Source organism: Geotrypetes seraphini, chromosome 16 (genome assembly GCF_902459505.1).
Source record: "Geotrypetes seraphini chromosome 16, aGeoSer1.1, whole genome shotgun sequence".
Taxonomy (NCBI): Eukaryota; Metazoa; Chordata; class Amphibia; order Gymnophiona; family Dermophiidae; genus Geotrypetes; species Geotrypetes seraphini.
Genome location: NC_047099.1, coordinates 5,864,021 through 5,879,276, shown reverse-complemented (window position 1 = coordinate 5,879,276; position 15,256 = coordinate 5,864,021). Strand labels below are relative to the sequence as shown.

The following is a 15,256-nucleotide window of genomic DNA, read 5'->3' as shown; positions in this document are numbered from 1 at the left end:
TAACTATTTTTTTCTGAGGCCCTCCAAATACCTACAAATCCAAAATGTGGCCCTGCAAAGGGTTTGAGTTTGAGACCACTGCTCTAAAGGGTCAGCTGGCATTGTTTCTGTAAGGGCAGATGCTAGGGAACATGCCAAAAGAGATCACATCTATCCCTATCAACCCCTGGACTCACTAGGGATGAGTCAGGGTCCCGTGTGGGAGTACCAGATCAGACTGAACCTCTACTATGTAAAAGGGTAGTTTCAGCGGGTAGGAGATCTTTTCTACATTTTACCTCCAAGTTGGGGATGGAGAAGGAAGGAAGGGGAGTCCACTAGACCACAGGGGATCAGTGGTCCTCTTGAGGGCCTCCAATTCACACCAGTGGGCCCTATCATTTCCTCCACATGAAGGGGCATTTTTTTCCTCATGTTTTGCCACAGCTCAGACCAAAGTACCCTGACTGTATAACACATGTGAAATTTCTCACAAAGTTTAATTAAGGATGTAAATGAGCCAAGAGCTCATTTTGCAAAAATGGGTACTGATTGTGGCAGCCTAATGTGGCTAGAAGTATGCATGGGCTCTTATAAGGCATGCACAATTAACAAAATAAAAAGAAATGCGTGGGCTGGATTTGCAAATCTAGGCCTCTTAGTTGGATTTCAGAGTTTGAGGTCCACAGACAAAACCAGACAGCAGATCCCTGAGAGCTGGGGGAAAGTAGCAAGGAAGTAGCGATCATAAAGATGGGAGATCCACAAGAGGAGCAGCACATAAGAACATAAGAATTGCCGCTGCTGGGTCAGACCTGTGGTCCATCATGCCCAGCAGTCCGCTCACGCAGCGGCCCTCTGGTCTAAGACCAGCACCCTAACTGAGACTAGCCCTATCAGCATATGTCCTTGTTCAGCAGGAACTTGTCTAACTTTGTCTTGAATCCCTGGAGGGTGTTTTCCCCCATGACAGACTCCGGAAGAGCGTTCCAGCTTTCTACCACTCTCTGGGTGAAGAAGAACTTCCTTACGTTTGTACGGAATCTATCCCCTTGCAACTTTAGAGAGTGCCCTCTTGTTCTCCCTACCTTGGAGAGGGTGAACAACCTGTCCTTATCTGCTAAGTCTATTCCCTTCAGTACTCCTCTTTGGCCAGGGTATGTGATGCCTTCCAAGTTCGCCCATGCCTAAATGCAAACACTAGGTGCAAATTAGAGGTGCTTACAGACCTTATAAGTAATTTTTCAAAGAAAACTACCTGGGTAGCAAGCCTCTGAAAATGAATGACAAGGTCCGTGAACACAAAAGTATCTGTGCAGTTTGTAGCACAATGAGATGTCGATAATAGCCCCTGTTTGTCGATTGAACTTTAACAACAACGACATTCTCTTTTTCACTCTCAGTCCCTTGCTGCAAGGAATAGTACTAGGCTGCCTACACCCAGAGATGGTTGCACACTGCTTCTGACCTCCTTGAACTGTGAATCTCCTCAGACAGGAAGTGGTAGTGTCAGGCCTTCTCATTTCAGACTTACCCACTGCACCTCCTCACGGCAGCACATACCGTTGTAGTCACACAGTGCTGCATAGGTCTCTGAGAATCCACCTACAGGGAGAAGAAGAGTAAACATTGATGGTTTGCAGAGTCATCTCTTTATACATCACTTGTTTACACAGAACAATGATGGAAATCACTGGAGCAGTGGTGCACCGAGGGTGAGAGGCACCCGGGGTGGTGGTGGTGGTACCCCCCCTCGTCCGCTCCTTCCTTGCACCCTCCTGTCGCGTGTGCACCTTCCCTTCCCCTGTACCTCTTTGATGTTTGCAGCGTGAGCAGCAACCCCTAACCTGCTGCTCGCACCAGCATCGTCTCTTCCTCTGACGTCATTTCCTGGGCACGGGTTCAGGAAGTGACGTCAGAAGAGCCAACGGTGGTGCAAGCAGAAGGTTGGGGTTACTGCTCATGCCATGAATGTTAAAAAGGTATGGGGGAAGGGAAGTGGCATGCAGTAATGGGGGGGGGGGGTGAAGAAGGAGGGGGAATACAGTGGAGGATGGGTGCTGGCTCCCCCACCAAGAGGATACCCGTGGAACTGAACAAGAGCAATGGAGGGACTGGAACACTGACAGACAGGAAGGTTTAGTTAATGCTGTGATTAAGGAATGTGCAAAGGTGCTTATTCAAGGATGGGAGGGAGGTAAGCTCAGCACATTGGTCTAGAGCAGTGTTCTCAAACATACAACCCGCCACGTACTATTTTGAGGCCCTCTGTATTTTTATCATAATCACAAAAGTAAAATAAAACAGTTTCTTGTTCATATGTCTCTTTAAGAACATAAGCAATGCCTCCACTGGGTCAGACCTGAGGTCCATCGTGCCCAGCAGTCCGCTCACGCGGCAGCCCAACAGGTCCAGGACCGGTGCAGTAATCCTCTATCTATACCCCTGTATCCTCTTTTCCAGCAGGAAATTGTCCAATCCCTTCTTGAACCCCAGTACTGTACTCTGTCCTATTACGCCCAAAAGGAAAGATTTATAAACTATAAAGAGTTTTACTTCATGCAAAATTGTTATTTCTTTAACAAAACATTAACTATTTTTTTTTTCTGAGGCCCTCCAAATACATACAAATCCAAAATATGGCCCTCCAAAGGGTTTGAGTTTGAGACCACTGGTCTAGAGTATGATGATACAACTGTTCTCTTACCACAGACATAGTGACCAGAGGAAGTAGAGCTCTCTGAGCTAGGTGAGGGGTTCCTGGTGCTCTCAGGAGTGTCAGGGGTTCGGCGTCGGATTGAACATCTGAGAAGAAAAGTAAGGTAGAAAGAGCAAGATTGTGAAATAAGCAAAGAGGAGGCTAACTTGGTGGCTCGTTGCCAAAACTCTGCACTGTCATTTATAAGGACTCAGGTTCAGTTCCCTGGTCAGATCTGCAGAGACAGAAATCATTTATACTGGTTGTGAAGCAAATTAATTACAGGTCTCTGACCATCCTTTTAACAAAATAGAAACATGAAACCTGTAAAAAATTTTCAGTTCAACTTCTCATATTAGCAAAGTTCCTCAATGTCCACATATCGCAATTTTTTTCTTTCTACACCAAAGCCATCAGAAGCGACACTCTTTTGTGCATACAACTCATCTGGGGCAGCCTCCTTGGAGCGGCTGGGGCACGGGCAGTGTGTCTGGGAGGGAATGCATGGATGGGAGAACATCGCAGGGGAGGAGACATAGGCATCCTGGGACTGTCTGCCAAGTCTCTTTCCCGAAGAAGCCCTTTCTGGAAACGTCAATCGCTCCTCCTAAACTTACTTGCTCCACTTCATCACTGACGCTGAAACCGTGGATTGAAGACAAAGTTTTATTTTATTTATTTTTCTTTCCAGCTTATGATTTATCTTTAATCTTATCTATTGTTTTGCCTTTTGTCTTTGTTTTGTTCTATTTCTATCATTTAAATTTCTCCAGAATTCTACTGTTCAACGGCTCCCCCTTCTGCTTCTATTCCTTTCTCTCCTCTCTTCTACCTTCCAAAGTATTTAGATCAATGCTGTCTTGTTAAAATGTTTATTTTATTTTTATTTTTCCTCTAACTCTACTTTTCACTTCTCTATTACCCTCCAGGTACGTTAGATAGATTGTGAGCCCACCGGGCCAGAGAGGGAAAAATGCTTGAGTACCTGGTTGTAAAAACCGCTTAGATAACCTTGATAGGCGGTATATAAAAATCCTAATAATAAACTTGAAACAGCGGCCAACAAATTATTTTCAAATCTGTGTTGTATACACAAAAGAGTGCCGCTTCTGATGGCTTTGGTTTAGAAAGAAAAAAATTGCGATATGTGGATATTGAGGAACTTTGCTAATATGAGAAGTTGAACTGAGAATTTTTTACAGGTTTCATGTTTCTATTTTGTTAAAAGGGAGACAGAAATCATAGCATCTGAGGAAAGGCCTTGTAGTCATTCTGCAATGGTGACACCTAGTGGTTGGATTTAGGTCCCATGATTGCAGGGTTCCAGATGTTATCTACTGACTTTATACCAGGGCTCCAACTGTCATTACGATGACTGAACTAATATAAGTTGGAAAGGGGGGGAAAAAACAGAGAAATGAGGAAAATACTTACACTGAAGCTGGACTGGGAAAAATCTTGGATAGGGCAAGATTCACATAACTGATGACTTGATCAACGCTCTCTGGTGATGGCAATGTCAGGGAATAACTCTGCTTCTCTGTGTCAACCAGAATCTAAGAGTATAAAAGTTAATAGAAGCATAGCTGGAGAGAGGTGACACGATTAGTCTAACAGAGATAAAATCAAGCAACATCTTGCAAAGGATTCCCTAAGTTGATTGCTAAATCACCCAGCAAAAGCAGGAGATAGACATCAAACAAGGGCTCATAGATAGACAGACACATGAAAGAGGAATACATCTCACTGGTAATTCCAGAGTGGTCTGGTACCACTGAATGGAGGGGATGCTGGACTGTGAGTACGACTTAGCTCCGTATTCAGTTTACAGAACCCAAAATGATTTGGGATAAACTGAACCCTTAATTATTTTTTCTCAATCTGTTGGTGAATCTAATTTGAGTCTGGGATTCAGAAGCTTAGCCAGAGAGAAAGAGAAGAAGCTCAGGGTGCAGATGAACAGACTCTGCATGCACTTGCACTCACTTGGGTCTTGCTGAGGACACTTATGCTCCGGATTTCTAGGACATTAAAAGAGCTCTCTACCTATAACAGAGAGAAAATAAACTGGTGACTGCTGAGCCAGAACATCTTGTCCAATGCCAGAGTGCAGGTATCTAGGGGAAGCAAAAGGCAGGAAGATAAGGTTGGGTAGGGTATCACCTGACACTAAGTAACATTGCTATGTTGCCCTATTCTCTCAACAGTCAAGGATGTACGAGAGAGAATGGAAGGGATCATCTGTCTCCCAACTGACCCCTTCAGAAAAAGGATCTGGACTAATAATGGTGTCAGTCATATGCATTGCTGCCCAGTTCCATAGAGGAACTCCATCCCAGACCAAATCACACTCAGCAGGGTACCTGAGGGCTACTAGTGTCTCTCAGCTTTGTTTTCATCAGCAAATAGCATTGTTTTGCCAGAAACCACCTGAACAGCCGCCTTCTAAGCTACAGGCCAGAGTTGCTGGAGTGCTTGATGGCCGACTCTAGCCCTTGGCCTAGACATGGACCCGTTGGTCACCCCCACAAGTAGATATCAAGCAAACAAACAGTGGAGATATCCAAAGACACTGGTATGCTCTGTTTGCTGCTGCTGAGAATAAACACTTTCTTTAAATATTGAAGAGTGCCTTTTTTATATACTGATGTTCCCATCAGTGACATATTGTGCTCTGCATTACCAAGTGTGGGATTCTAGAAGACTCCTGAGGCAGGCCTTGTTGGCCGAAATACATGCGTGTCGAGTCATTGGATCAAAAAAGCAGAGTTATTGAATTAATCAAGCATACCAGTGTCTTTGGACATCTCCACTATTTGTTTGCCCGTTGGTACTCAACCAGGACCACTGTCATTACTTCAGCTCCCCTGCCCAGATCTCAGCTCTCCTCTCAGCCTAACAGGTTCAGCTCTATAATGCAAAATAAACAGGAAGGGAACTCCATTTCCATTTCTTGACAGAGACATCTTGCCAGAGTTGCCTGCTCAGGCTCTGTCCAGCTGAAAGAGAAAGCAGACTTGAGACACTAAGCTACTGAAGTTACCTTATATATCATAACTGAGCAGCCAAAGTGAAACCACACTCCAGCATCATTGCTCTTTTTCATGAGCAATGATTTGCATAGACAAAATTTAGCCAAGAGAAAAACTGAATTTGAAAACTCAATTAGCTGAAGAAACCTTTTGAACATGGACCTCTTTAAGCTTTTTTCTTATAGGCACAGAATGGAAAACATTAGTAAATGTGGTCCTTATATAATTCTTTGATACAGAAAACATTTTTTTTAAATGGGAAGCCAACATAGTATAACATGTAATAAAGTAACTCACCTTTGCTGGAACCTTCAGCAAGAAAATGTAAACCCGCCATGTTGTCAGAGCCTATAAGTCAATGAAAACCAGTCAGGGGCCTGGACACAGAAATTGCATACGACTCACAGGTCAAACTCAGTCATGTGAGCTATAATGTCATGAGCAAGGGAACCACAAAACCAGCTCACAGTGTAAAATTTCTTATAATCCAAACTTGGGTTGCCAGAAACAAAGAACAATTGCTGTAAAAGGGAGAACAACAATCCGTAGGAAGACAATTTGTGGAACAACAATTGGTAAGGCAACAACTGGTAGGATGACAATTACCGTAGTAGTGGTTAAAGTGGCTTATGGGCCTGGGTCTTCCTCTCTATGGTTCATTAGCCCACCCGCTAGACTACTTACCTCTGTGCAGCTCTACTAGGCCAGGTACTGATGTCCTGGAGGCAGGTATGTATGTTTCTATGACGGTGTGGGGGGGGAGGGTCTGTACTTTGTGTTTGCAGTGGTTATCTGGTCACTTTGGATAGCTTCTGGGCACTTAGACATGTTTTTAGATGGCCTAAGTCACAATGTATAAGTTTCGTCCAGGCAGCCTCGTAAAACTTTCGATTATCCCTGCAGTACGACTAAGTCTAGGTCGGCCCACATCCTATCCTAACCACTCCTTCAAAAACGCCCCTTTCAGATCTGGGCGCCCAGCGGGATTCAGAGGCCTAAAAAGTCTCTGGATATGTCTAAAAATCCATTTTGATTATCGGCACCTGGGTGACCTGTCTTTTAGGTCATCCAAGTGCCAATTTGGGTGGGTTTTTAGACATACGGTAAAACCTTGGTTTGCGAGCATAATTCGTTCCAGGCCAGAGCACGTTACAGGGCTTCAAAGAAGGTTTGGATAGATTCCTAGAGGATAAAGGGATTGAGGGGTACAGATAGGAGTTGAGGTAGGTTATAGGAATAGTCAGGGACCACTGCACAGGTGATAGGCCTGAAGGGCCGCTGCGGGATGGACCTCTGGTCTGACCCAGTGGAGGCAAATTCTTATGTTCTTAACATGCATGTAATCCAAAGCACTCGTATATCAAAGCAAATTTTCCCATAGGAAATAATGGAAACTCAGACGATTCGTTCCATAACCCCAAAACTTTAATACAAAATACTATACGTACTCGTATTGGAAGACCTTGCTCGTTTAGAACAGTCACTACACTCCCGCAGCGTCAGAGAGAGAAGAACCATTGGTTCAGTTGTGATGACGTGACGCGTGTATACTGTATGTACTCGTATTGCAAGTCTTTGCTTGTTTAGAACAGTCGCTACACTCTTGCAGCTTCAGAGAGTGGAGAACCTTCGGCTCAGTTGTGTTGTGTGTATACTGTGTGTACCTGTATTGCAAGACATTGCTTGTATATCAAGTTAAAATTTAATAAAATGTTTTGTTTGTCTTGCAAAACACTTGCAAACCAAGTTACTTGCAATCCAAGGTTTTACTGTATTTCTGTTTCGGTTATGAGTCCCCTAGTCTTTAATTCCTGCAATACAAAAGGACAGTGAAGCCAAAGATGCTTCCTCTGGAACTATGTTTACTCTGTTTTGATTGTTATCTGCCCCTAAATTACTTTTACTAACACTAAAGCACAGGAACATTGAAAAAATTATTTTAAAGAGCTGGCATCTTGGAAGCAGAAACAGCCATATGAGGAAATAATCCATGCAGTGATGGGGGAGGGGGATAGACAGAAATAGAGAAAAATGAACAGAGAATACAAGAAAAAGAGGAACAGAAACCAAGTGCCACAGAGCGAAAGCCAACAAAAAGAAAACCAAGAGAGAAAGAAAGATGCAGAGCCACTTGACCTTCTAAAGCTCAGCCATATCCTAGAAGCAGGCAGAATTAACAGAAAGCACCACAGAGTATCTGTGTATCTGACATTCTGTATACCCACTGGCACTCCCAGAACTGCACGTCCTTTTGTGGAAAATTCTCAGTTCTAAGGCATTGGTATGATGGAAGGACAGCTGCTGAGACCTGTCTGTGACTGATCCATGAAAGCAAGAAATAGCATGAGTGAGAGGACGCTAGGCTGGCATGAGGAGAGAGGTAACAGAAAGGAATTCTGAGTGAAAGGGTCAAAAGCAGTCTACTCCCATTGGCTCTTCTAGGGCACAAAAGATGGTACTCTAGGAATAAAAGACAGAGAAACAGTCCCTCTCAATGAAAGGCAGAGAGAGCTCTGAAAGAAAACAGCCAATTTCAGTGTGAGACAGAAGGAAAACTGTCATTGACAAAAAAAGGAGGGAGCTGGCCTCAATGCACAGTATAATAGTGAGAGGAACTCCAGGGGGCAGGAAGGATGGAGATAGTTCCCTTCCAGCTCGGAGCAGGTAGGACTGGAGATGGGGAGAGATACTGCAGTATAACAAAGCCTCCAGGTCACTTTCAGGGTTCATAAATGCTTGTCACGTCAGTATTCATGCATCACTCTTCATTCCAACTCCCTGTCAAACGGAAGTGAGGTCTAGAGATGATCAGCTGGAGGGCCAGGTAGAGAGCTCCTCAGCATGTCTAACCTAAAAGAATCATCTCATCTTCCTTAAAATGTTCTGAAATCACACAGAAAAATGCATACCAAAACATGTGCCATCCTATTGTCATACAAGGCCGTACACTCAAACACACTCATCTCTTGTCTATATCCAGACAAAAAAAAAAAATCAAAACAAAAACCCATCAAAGGAAAGCAAGCACATCAGGGCTAAATGGAATGGATAGAGCTCCGCCCTGCTCCCTTCTTCAGCAATGTTCTCAGATGCATTAGTAATTCCCACTGCACACTTCCTATTGTACACTGCCTTCCTCTCTCATTCTCTCTGCCTGCTTCTGACCCATTTAAAGCACTGCCAGGCTCACTCTCAAGGGCTCCAGGGTACATGCTCAAAAAAGGCACATGTCTAAGTCCTACATTTACCCATAAGCCTAGATACTTTTCATTTTTAAAACAAGATTTCATTTTTCAACGAAGCAATTGGTCACTCACCAGCACTCTGTCTTCAAACTTCTTGGACTTGGTTTCTAATTTGACCCGGTGCTGAGGATGCGTGCCTGATCTGTTGAGGAATCTCTTCATACTGTCTGGAGGAGAGAGGAGAGCCATCACCGACCCCTCAGGACAATGAGAACGTGAGCAACACAATGAGATAACCAAACCAACAAACAGATGGCATGGTGGCCCACCTAGTCTGACACAGAGTACGGTAATCTCATTTATGTACGAAAACAGCAAGGCAAATGGTCCACTTGATCCAATGTGGACTGTAAAACAATTGTAGTCTTTGCTATATATAGAAAGTCCCAGAATCAGCCCCAATAAAGCACAAGTGCCCCAAACACACACATTCTTTGAGAGAGGCACAATAGTCCATGCAAGAAATTTTATGACAGGTCGCCTCGGTTTGGAAGTGGCCAATTAAAGGGTACCTAACATTGCACTAAGGCATTGTTTTACAAGGGAAAGGGATTGAAACTCATATACTGCCTTTTTGTAGGTTCACAACCACATTGAAAGTGGATACATGGAACGTGCTACCGGAGGATGTGATAAGCAGGAGCATGCTACAGGGCTTCAAAGAAGGTTTGGATAGGTACCTGGAGGACAAAGGGATGGAGGGGTACAGATAGGAGTAGAGGTAGGTTATAGGGATAGGATTAGAGGTAAGTTACAAAATTAGTCGGGGACCACTGTTCAGGCAATAAGCCTGATGGGCCGCCGCGGGAGCGGACTGCTGGCCAAGATGGACCTCTGGTCTGTCTCAGCGGAGGCAACTTCTTATGTTCTTATGAAAGCATTTTCTCTATCTGTCCCGATGGGCTCACAGTCTATCTAATGCAGTGTTCCTCAACTCGGTCCTGGAGTACCCCCTTGCCAGTTAGGTTTCCAGGATATCCACAATGAATATGCATACACTTGATTTGCATATACTGTCTCCATTATATGCAAATTTCTTTCATGCATATTTATTGTGGATATCCTGAAAACCTGGCCAGCAAGGGGTACTCCAGGACTAAGTAGAGAAACACTGATCTAATGCACCTGAGGTAACATCTGAGTGCTTCAGCAGGCTTTTGGGGGTGCGAAGATGTTGACGTTGCCTCTGTTTTGATGCCTCCAGCTTGGTCTGAACTTTTCCTGTATTTCTACTGGAGTTCTGTTTCTCGGATGTTTTGTGATTTTAGAATCTATTCTAAACCGCTCTGACCTGTAAAGCTAAGCAGTATAGTGAGTTCTCTAATAAACATATTTTCAGACAGCACTAAATTGGTACTTCCCCAGGAAAACATCTTTCGGAAACGGTCCTGAGGCAATTTTATAAGGTCTCTCTTGAGCAGCAGGGAAAGAATGGCCATACTTAACCTTTGGAAAATGAGACCACAGAAACTACTCACACACACACAATCTTCCTGGTTTGTTATGTAGAAAATGAACATATTTACGGTATATACACCAAGAAAACACCTCCACTTAAGTTTGATAAACATGGAAGATTGTATGCATTGTATGTTTGAGATATAGCTATTTCTGGCTTATCTGCAGAAATGCTTTTTCAAATTAACATCAATATGTCCTGATTTCTGTATGCAGAATCTTAAGTATTTAAGCTGGCATTAAGAGGAAATGAGCACTTTTGTAAATTTATGCTCCTGAGTGGAACAGGAAGATAACTCCTGACACGGTTAATTTTCCTCAGGACTAAGGAACAAGTTGACATTTTCTAGATAAAATTTAGCAGTACAATCACGGCCATAAATGCCAGACCCCCAAACCCTCAGAAGTCTGAACTGATTTTATATTTAGTTGTTTATTCTGTTTTGTATACCGTTCTCCCGGGGGAGCTCAGAACAGTTTACATGACAGCAGATAAAGGCCTAATGGCCCATCCAGTCTGCCCTTCCCCAACATTCATTATCTTCTCTTCTCCCTAAGAGATACCACACGCCTGTCCAGTGCTATCTTGGAATCAGATAGTCTTCGTCTTCACCACCTCCACTGGAAGACCATTTCATGCATCTACCACCCTTTCTGTAAAGAAGTATTTTCTTCCATTACTCCTGAGCCTATCACCTCTTAACTTCACCCTATGCCATTCATGTACTGAAGCATTTTTTCCCTGTCTGTCCCGGCGGGCTCACATTGTATCTAATGGGGGGATTAAGTGGCTTGTCCATAAAAAATTAGCACCAACTAGTGCAGCGCTAAGCATAGGGTTACCAGAGGTCCGGATTTCCCGGACGGCTTTACAAAACCCGTGCATGTGATGTCATCGCATTGCATCTGCGCTGATGCCCTCCTGCCTGATGAGAGCAGGAAGCCGGGGTGGGTCTGGGGCGGGATCAGGGGAGCGGGACTATCTGGTAATCCTAGCTAAGCACAACTTATAGCATCATAACTTTTAGGCCAAAGAAAACCTGGCCTAAATGCCTATACCTAAGTTATTCACGAATTGGAGCATAAGCTAAAAATCTGTGCATAACTTAAAAGATTGCTAGTAATCTGCCCTTTTCGATTCACGCACTGGACATGATGCATTAATATTTTGTGCTATGCGCCTACTTTCAATTGACTCCATTTAGTGTCAATTATGAGGCCTTAATTGCCAATTATTAGTGTCGAATAGGCCTATTAATCAAGCTGTGTGCGAATATTGGCTAGGTGCACCTATGCACATGCACAACTTCAGGTGACATCTGCAGAATTTGGGGGTAAACGAGTACACATTCGTAGTTTTACTGAAATACAAATCCCTCCAGGGAGGACCTGCAATTAAACTTCATTTTACCTTCTGAATTAAGCAATGTATGATAAATATTAAGCAGAAAGGGGAGGTACCTTCACCTTTCCAGAAAGAAAAAAGCACAGTACACATATACATAGTAAATGACAGCAGATAAAGACCTAATTACAGGCTTTATAATTTCATGATTAAATTAAAATGTAGGGTTTTTGGTTATTTCTAGGCCATAGTCCTTAGAAGTCGACCCAGTACTGTCCTTAGGTTCCAACTACTGGAGTTGCCGTTGAAGCTCACTCTAAAGTTTAGCCTATCCAAACCATCTCCTTTGCGGGATTCAGACCATAACATTTGCCCATTCAGATTCTAATTCGACACACTCTGTGTTCAGCCCATGATTTTTTAAATTCCATCACCATTTTCCTCTCTACCACCTTTCTTGGAAGGGCATTCCAGGCGTCCACCACCCTCTCCTTTTAAAAGAATTTCGTAACTACCACCCTTCATCCTCAAGGAGATTAGATATGAACCAAGAAGGTGAGCACTGAGCAGGAGCTGGGACCCATGAGTTCTATTCACGGCTCTGGCACTCTGACTTTGGAAGAACCAATTTGCCCCCTTCTATCTCAACTTATCAAAGGGTAATTATATTTTACACACACTTCACCCAATCTATCTCATGCATATTCACCATAGATTTATGGAATTCCCTTCCTCAGTTCCTTCGCGACGAACTTCAATTACTCAAATTCAAGACTGAGCTTAAAACTTTCCTATTTCAAGATGCCTATGATAAATCATAATTTAACCATTATTTTTTTTTTTTTTACATCATTCTTAGCCTTATTCTCATCAACCATGCACCCCTACCCTTTTCGTTCCATCCCTTCCCCTCTATCTCATTTCTTCTAAATTATGTAACTTTTCCCATCCCCCCCATTTTATCCTCACTTTCCAGTTTGTCTGTGTATGTCATTTACATTTAATTTATTCACTTTCGTGCACTTACTATTATCTCTTTCTAGTTTCTTCTTTTTTTAATTCTACTGTTAACCGGTCAGATATTTGTTTTATGATCGGGATATTAAAAACTAATAAACTTGGAAACTTGGTCTTCCTTTGTTGATAGTGAATATATTAAGTAAATATACTTGGAGGCAATAAAATCATATATATATACACCTCTTCCCCAAATCAATTTTTCTTCCGGACCTCAGCGATACCACTCAACCACTTAACAATAGCCCGCTAACAATAGATTTTGATTTCAGAAATATAGGGAGTCAGATGACAAAGGACAGCTCTGGAGAGGATCCATGGAAAAGCTTTGGGCGAAACATGTTGGATCTAGCTCTCCCAGATCATACCATGGAAAGAATCTTTCCACTCTATACATAAAAATGCCCTTTACTCCCATCCATTTTGATGGACTCTTAAATTATTGATTCATATAACTAATATTGCATCTAACCTAGATGGGCAGTTTATATTAAATTATCTACTAAATGGAAAAATTATTATCACTTGCTATTTTTATTTCATTGAGTTCTACTACATCAGTCCAAAAGCTGTAGATTATGCCTTCTGCTAGTCAATGTGAATAACCCACAGCTTCTGGACTGATCTGGTAAGTGCGATAAGAAATAAATGTTTAAAAATAATAACTGTGCATTTAAATCATTTTAAAAAATGCTGTGTATTTAGATGGGAAGTAGTTAATTGTTAGAGAAACCCATCTGTGGGATTATTTTTTCGATCTCAAATCCAGCATTAATACCTAAAGATTACACTTTTGCATGAGCAGCATTGTACAACTGAGGCAGCGAAAGGCAGAAGTCAGAAATATAAAGTACGGTACTATTCAGCATAACTTGGTTTCTTTGTAAAATAAAACAGTGCTATGGACATATATCCCCCCCACACACACACTTTTACAAAACCGCGAAAGTGATTTTTAGCACAGGCCAGCACGCTGCTGGCTCTGCGCTGCTCCCGACACTCATAGAGTTCATATGAGCGTTGGGAGCAGCGCAGAGCATTCAGCTCACCGGCCTGCGCTAAAAACCATTTCCACGGTTTTGTAAAAGGGGGGATAGTAAGGAACAAGACAAGTTCTGCAGTAGTTTCCACTACTGACACTTTGCCTATCCAAAATGAATCTGATTGGTTACTTCCTTGAGGCGATTCTTCTATTGTACAGACCAAATGATAGACTATAAGGTATTAAGAGAAGTAAGGTTAACAGTTCACCAATGTTTAATGTTTAAAAGCACTTGATATACTGCTCCAAAACATCAAAACATTAGGGCAGTTCAGGAGGTAGCACTGTAGAATTGCCATGGTAGGTCAGACCAAAGGTCCATCTAGGCCAGTATCCCATTTCCAACCGTGCGGTCTCCAGAATTGTACACAATATTCTAAATGAAGTCTCACCAGAGTCTTATGAAGGGCCATCAATACCTCTTTTTTCCTACTGACCATTTCTCTCCCTTTGCATCCAAGCATCCTTCTGGATTTTGCCGTCACCTTTTCAACCTGTTTGGCCATCTTAAGATCATCACTTAGTCTTGCTCCTCTTTCGTGCACAAAAGTTCTTCACCCTCTAAACCAGGGTCCCCAAAGTCCCTCCTTGAGGGCCGAATCCAGTTGGGTTTTCAGGATTTCCCCAACAAATATGCATTGAAAGCAGCGCATGCACATAGATCTCATGCATATTCATTGGGGAAATCCTGAAAACCCAACTGGATTCGGCCCTCAAGGAGGGACTTTGGGGACCCCTGCTCTAAACTGTACTGTTCCATCAGCTTTCTACAGCCAAAATGTATGACCTTGCATTTCTTAGCATTAAATCTTAGCTGCTAAATTTCAGACCATTTCTCAAACTTCACTATGTCCTTCTTCATGATTTCCTTACCCTCAGAGTGTCTACTCTATTGCAGATTTTGTTATCATCCGCAAAGAGACAAATCTTACCCGACAGCCCTTCAGCAATATTGTTTACAAAAATGTTAAAAAGAAAAGGCCCAAGAACAGAACCTCGAAGCACACCACTGGTAACATCCCTTGCCTCAGAGCGATCTCCATTGACCACTACCCTCTGTTGCCTTCCACGCAACCAGTTCTTGACCCAGTCCATCACCTTGGAGCCCATCCCGAGGGCACTCAGTTTATTGATTAGATGCCTATGTGGAACACTGTCAAAGGCTTTGCTAAAATCTAAATACACCACATCTAGCACTCTCCCTCTATCCAATTCTCTGGTCACCCAGTCACAGAAATTGATCAGATTTGTCTGACAAGACTTGCCTCTAGTGAATCCATGTTGCCTCGGGTCCTGTAATCCACTGGATTCCAGAAACATCACTATTTTCTGTTTTAAATGCATTTCCATTAATTTACTTACCACAGAAGTCAATCTTACTGGCCTGTAGTTCTCTACTTCTTTCTTACTTCCACTTTTATAGAGAGGGACCACATCTGT

General features: G+C 42.8%; 1 protein-coding gene across 3 annotated transcripts in view; it reads right to left on the bottom strand.

Moving 5' to 3' along the window:
- Window positions 1-15,256, bottom strand: part of CARMIL3 (capping protein regulator and myosin 1 linker 3) — an 81,299-nt gene that overhangs the window by 63,210 nt on the left and 2,833 nt on the right. For 2 of the 3 annotated variants that reach the window (XM_033925679.1, XM_033925680.1), the window contains exons 2-7: window positions 9,027-9,121; window positions 6,007-6,057; window positions 4,664-4,723; window positions 4,112-4,233; window positions 2,687-2,784; window positions 1,514-1,584 (exon numbers count right to left, since the gene is read on the bottom strand). In XM_033925679.1, the coding sequence (XP_033781570.1) occupies window positions 1,514-1,584; window positions 2,687-2,784; window positions 4,112-4,233; window positions 4,664-4,723; window positions 6,007-6,057; window positions 9,027-9,121 (497 nt within the window). The remainder of the gene's footprint in view (window positions 1-1,513; window positions 1,585-2,686; window positions 2,785-4,111; window positions 4,234-4,663; window positions 4,724-6,006; window positions 6,058-9,026; window positions 9,122-15,256) is intronic. The other variant, XM_033925681.1, reaches the window with a different exon arrangement.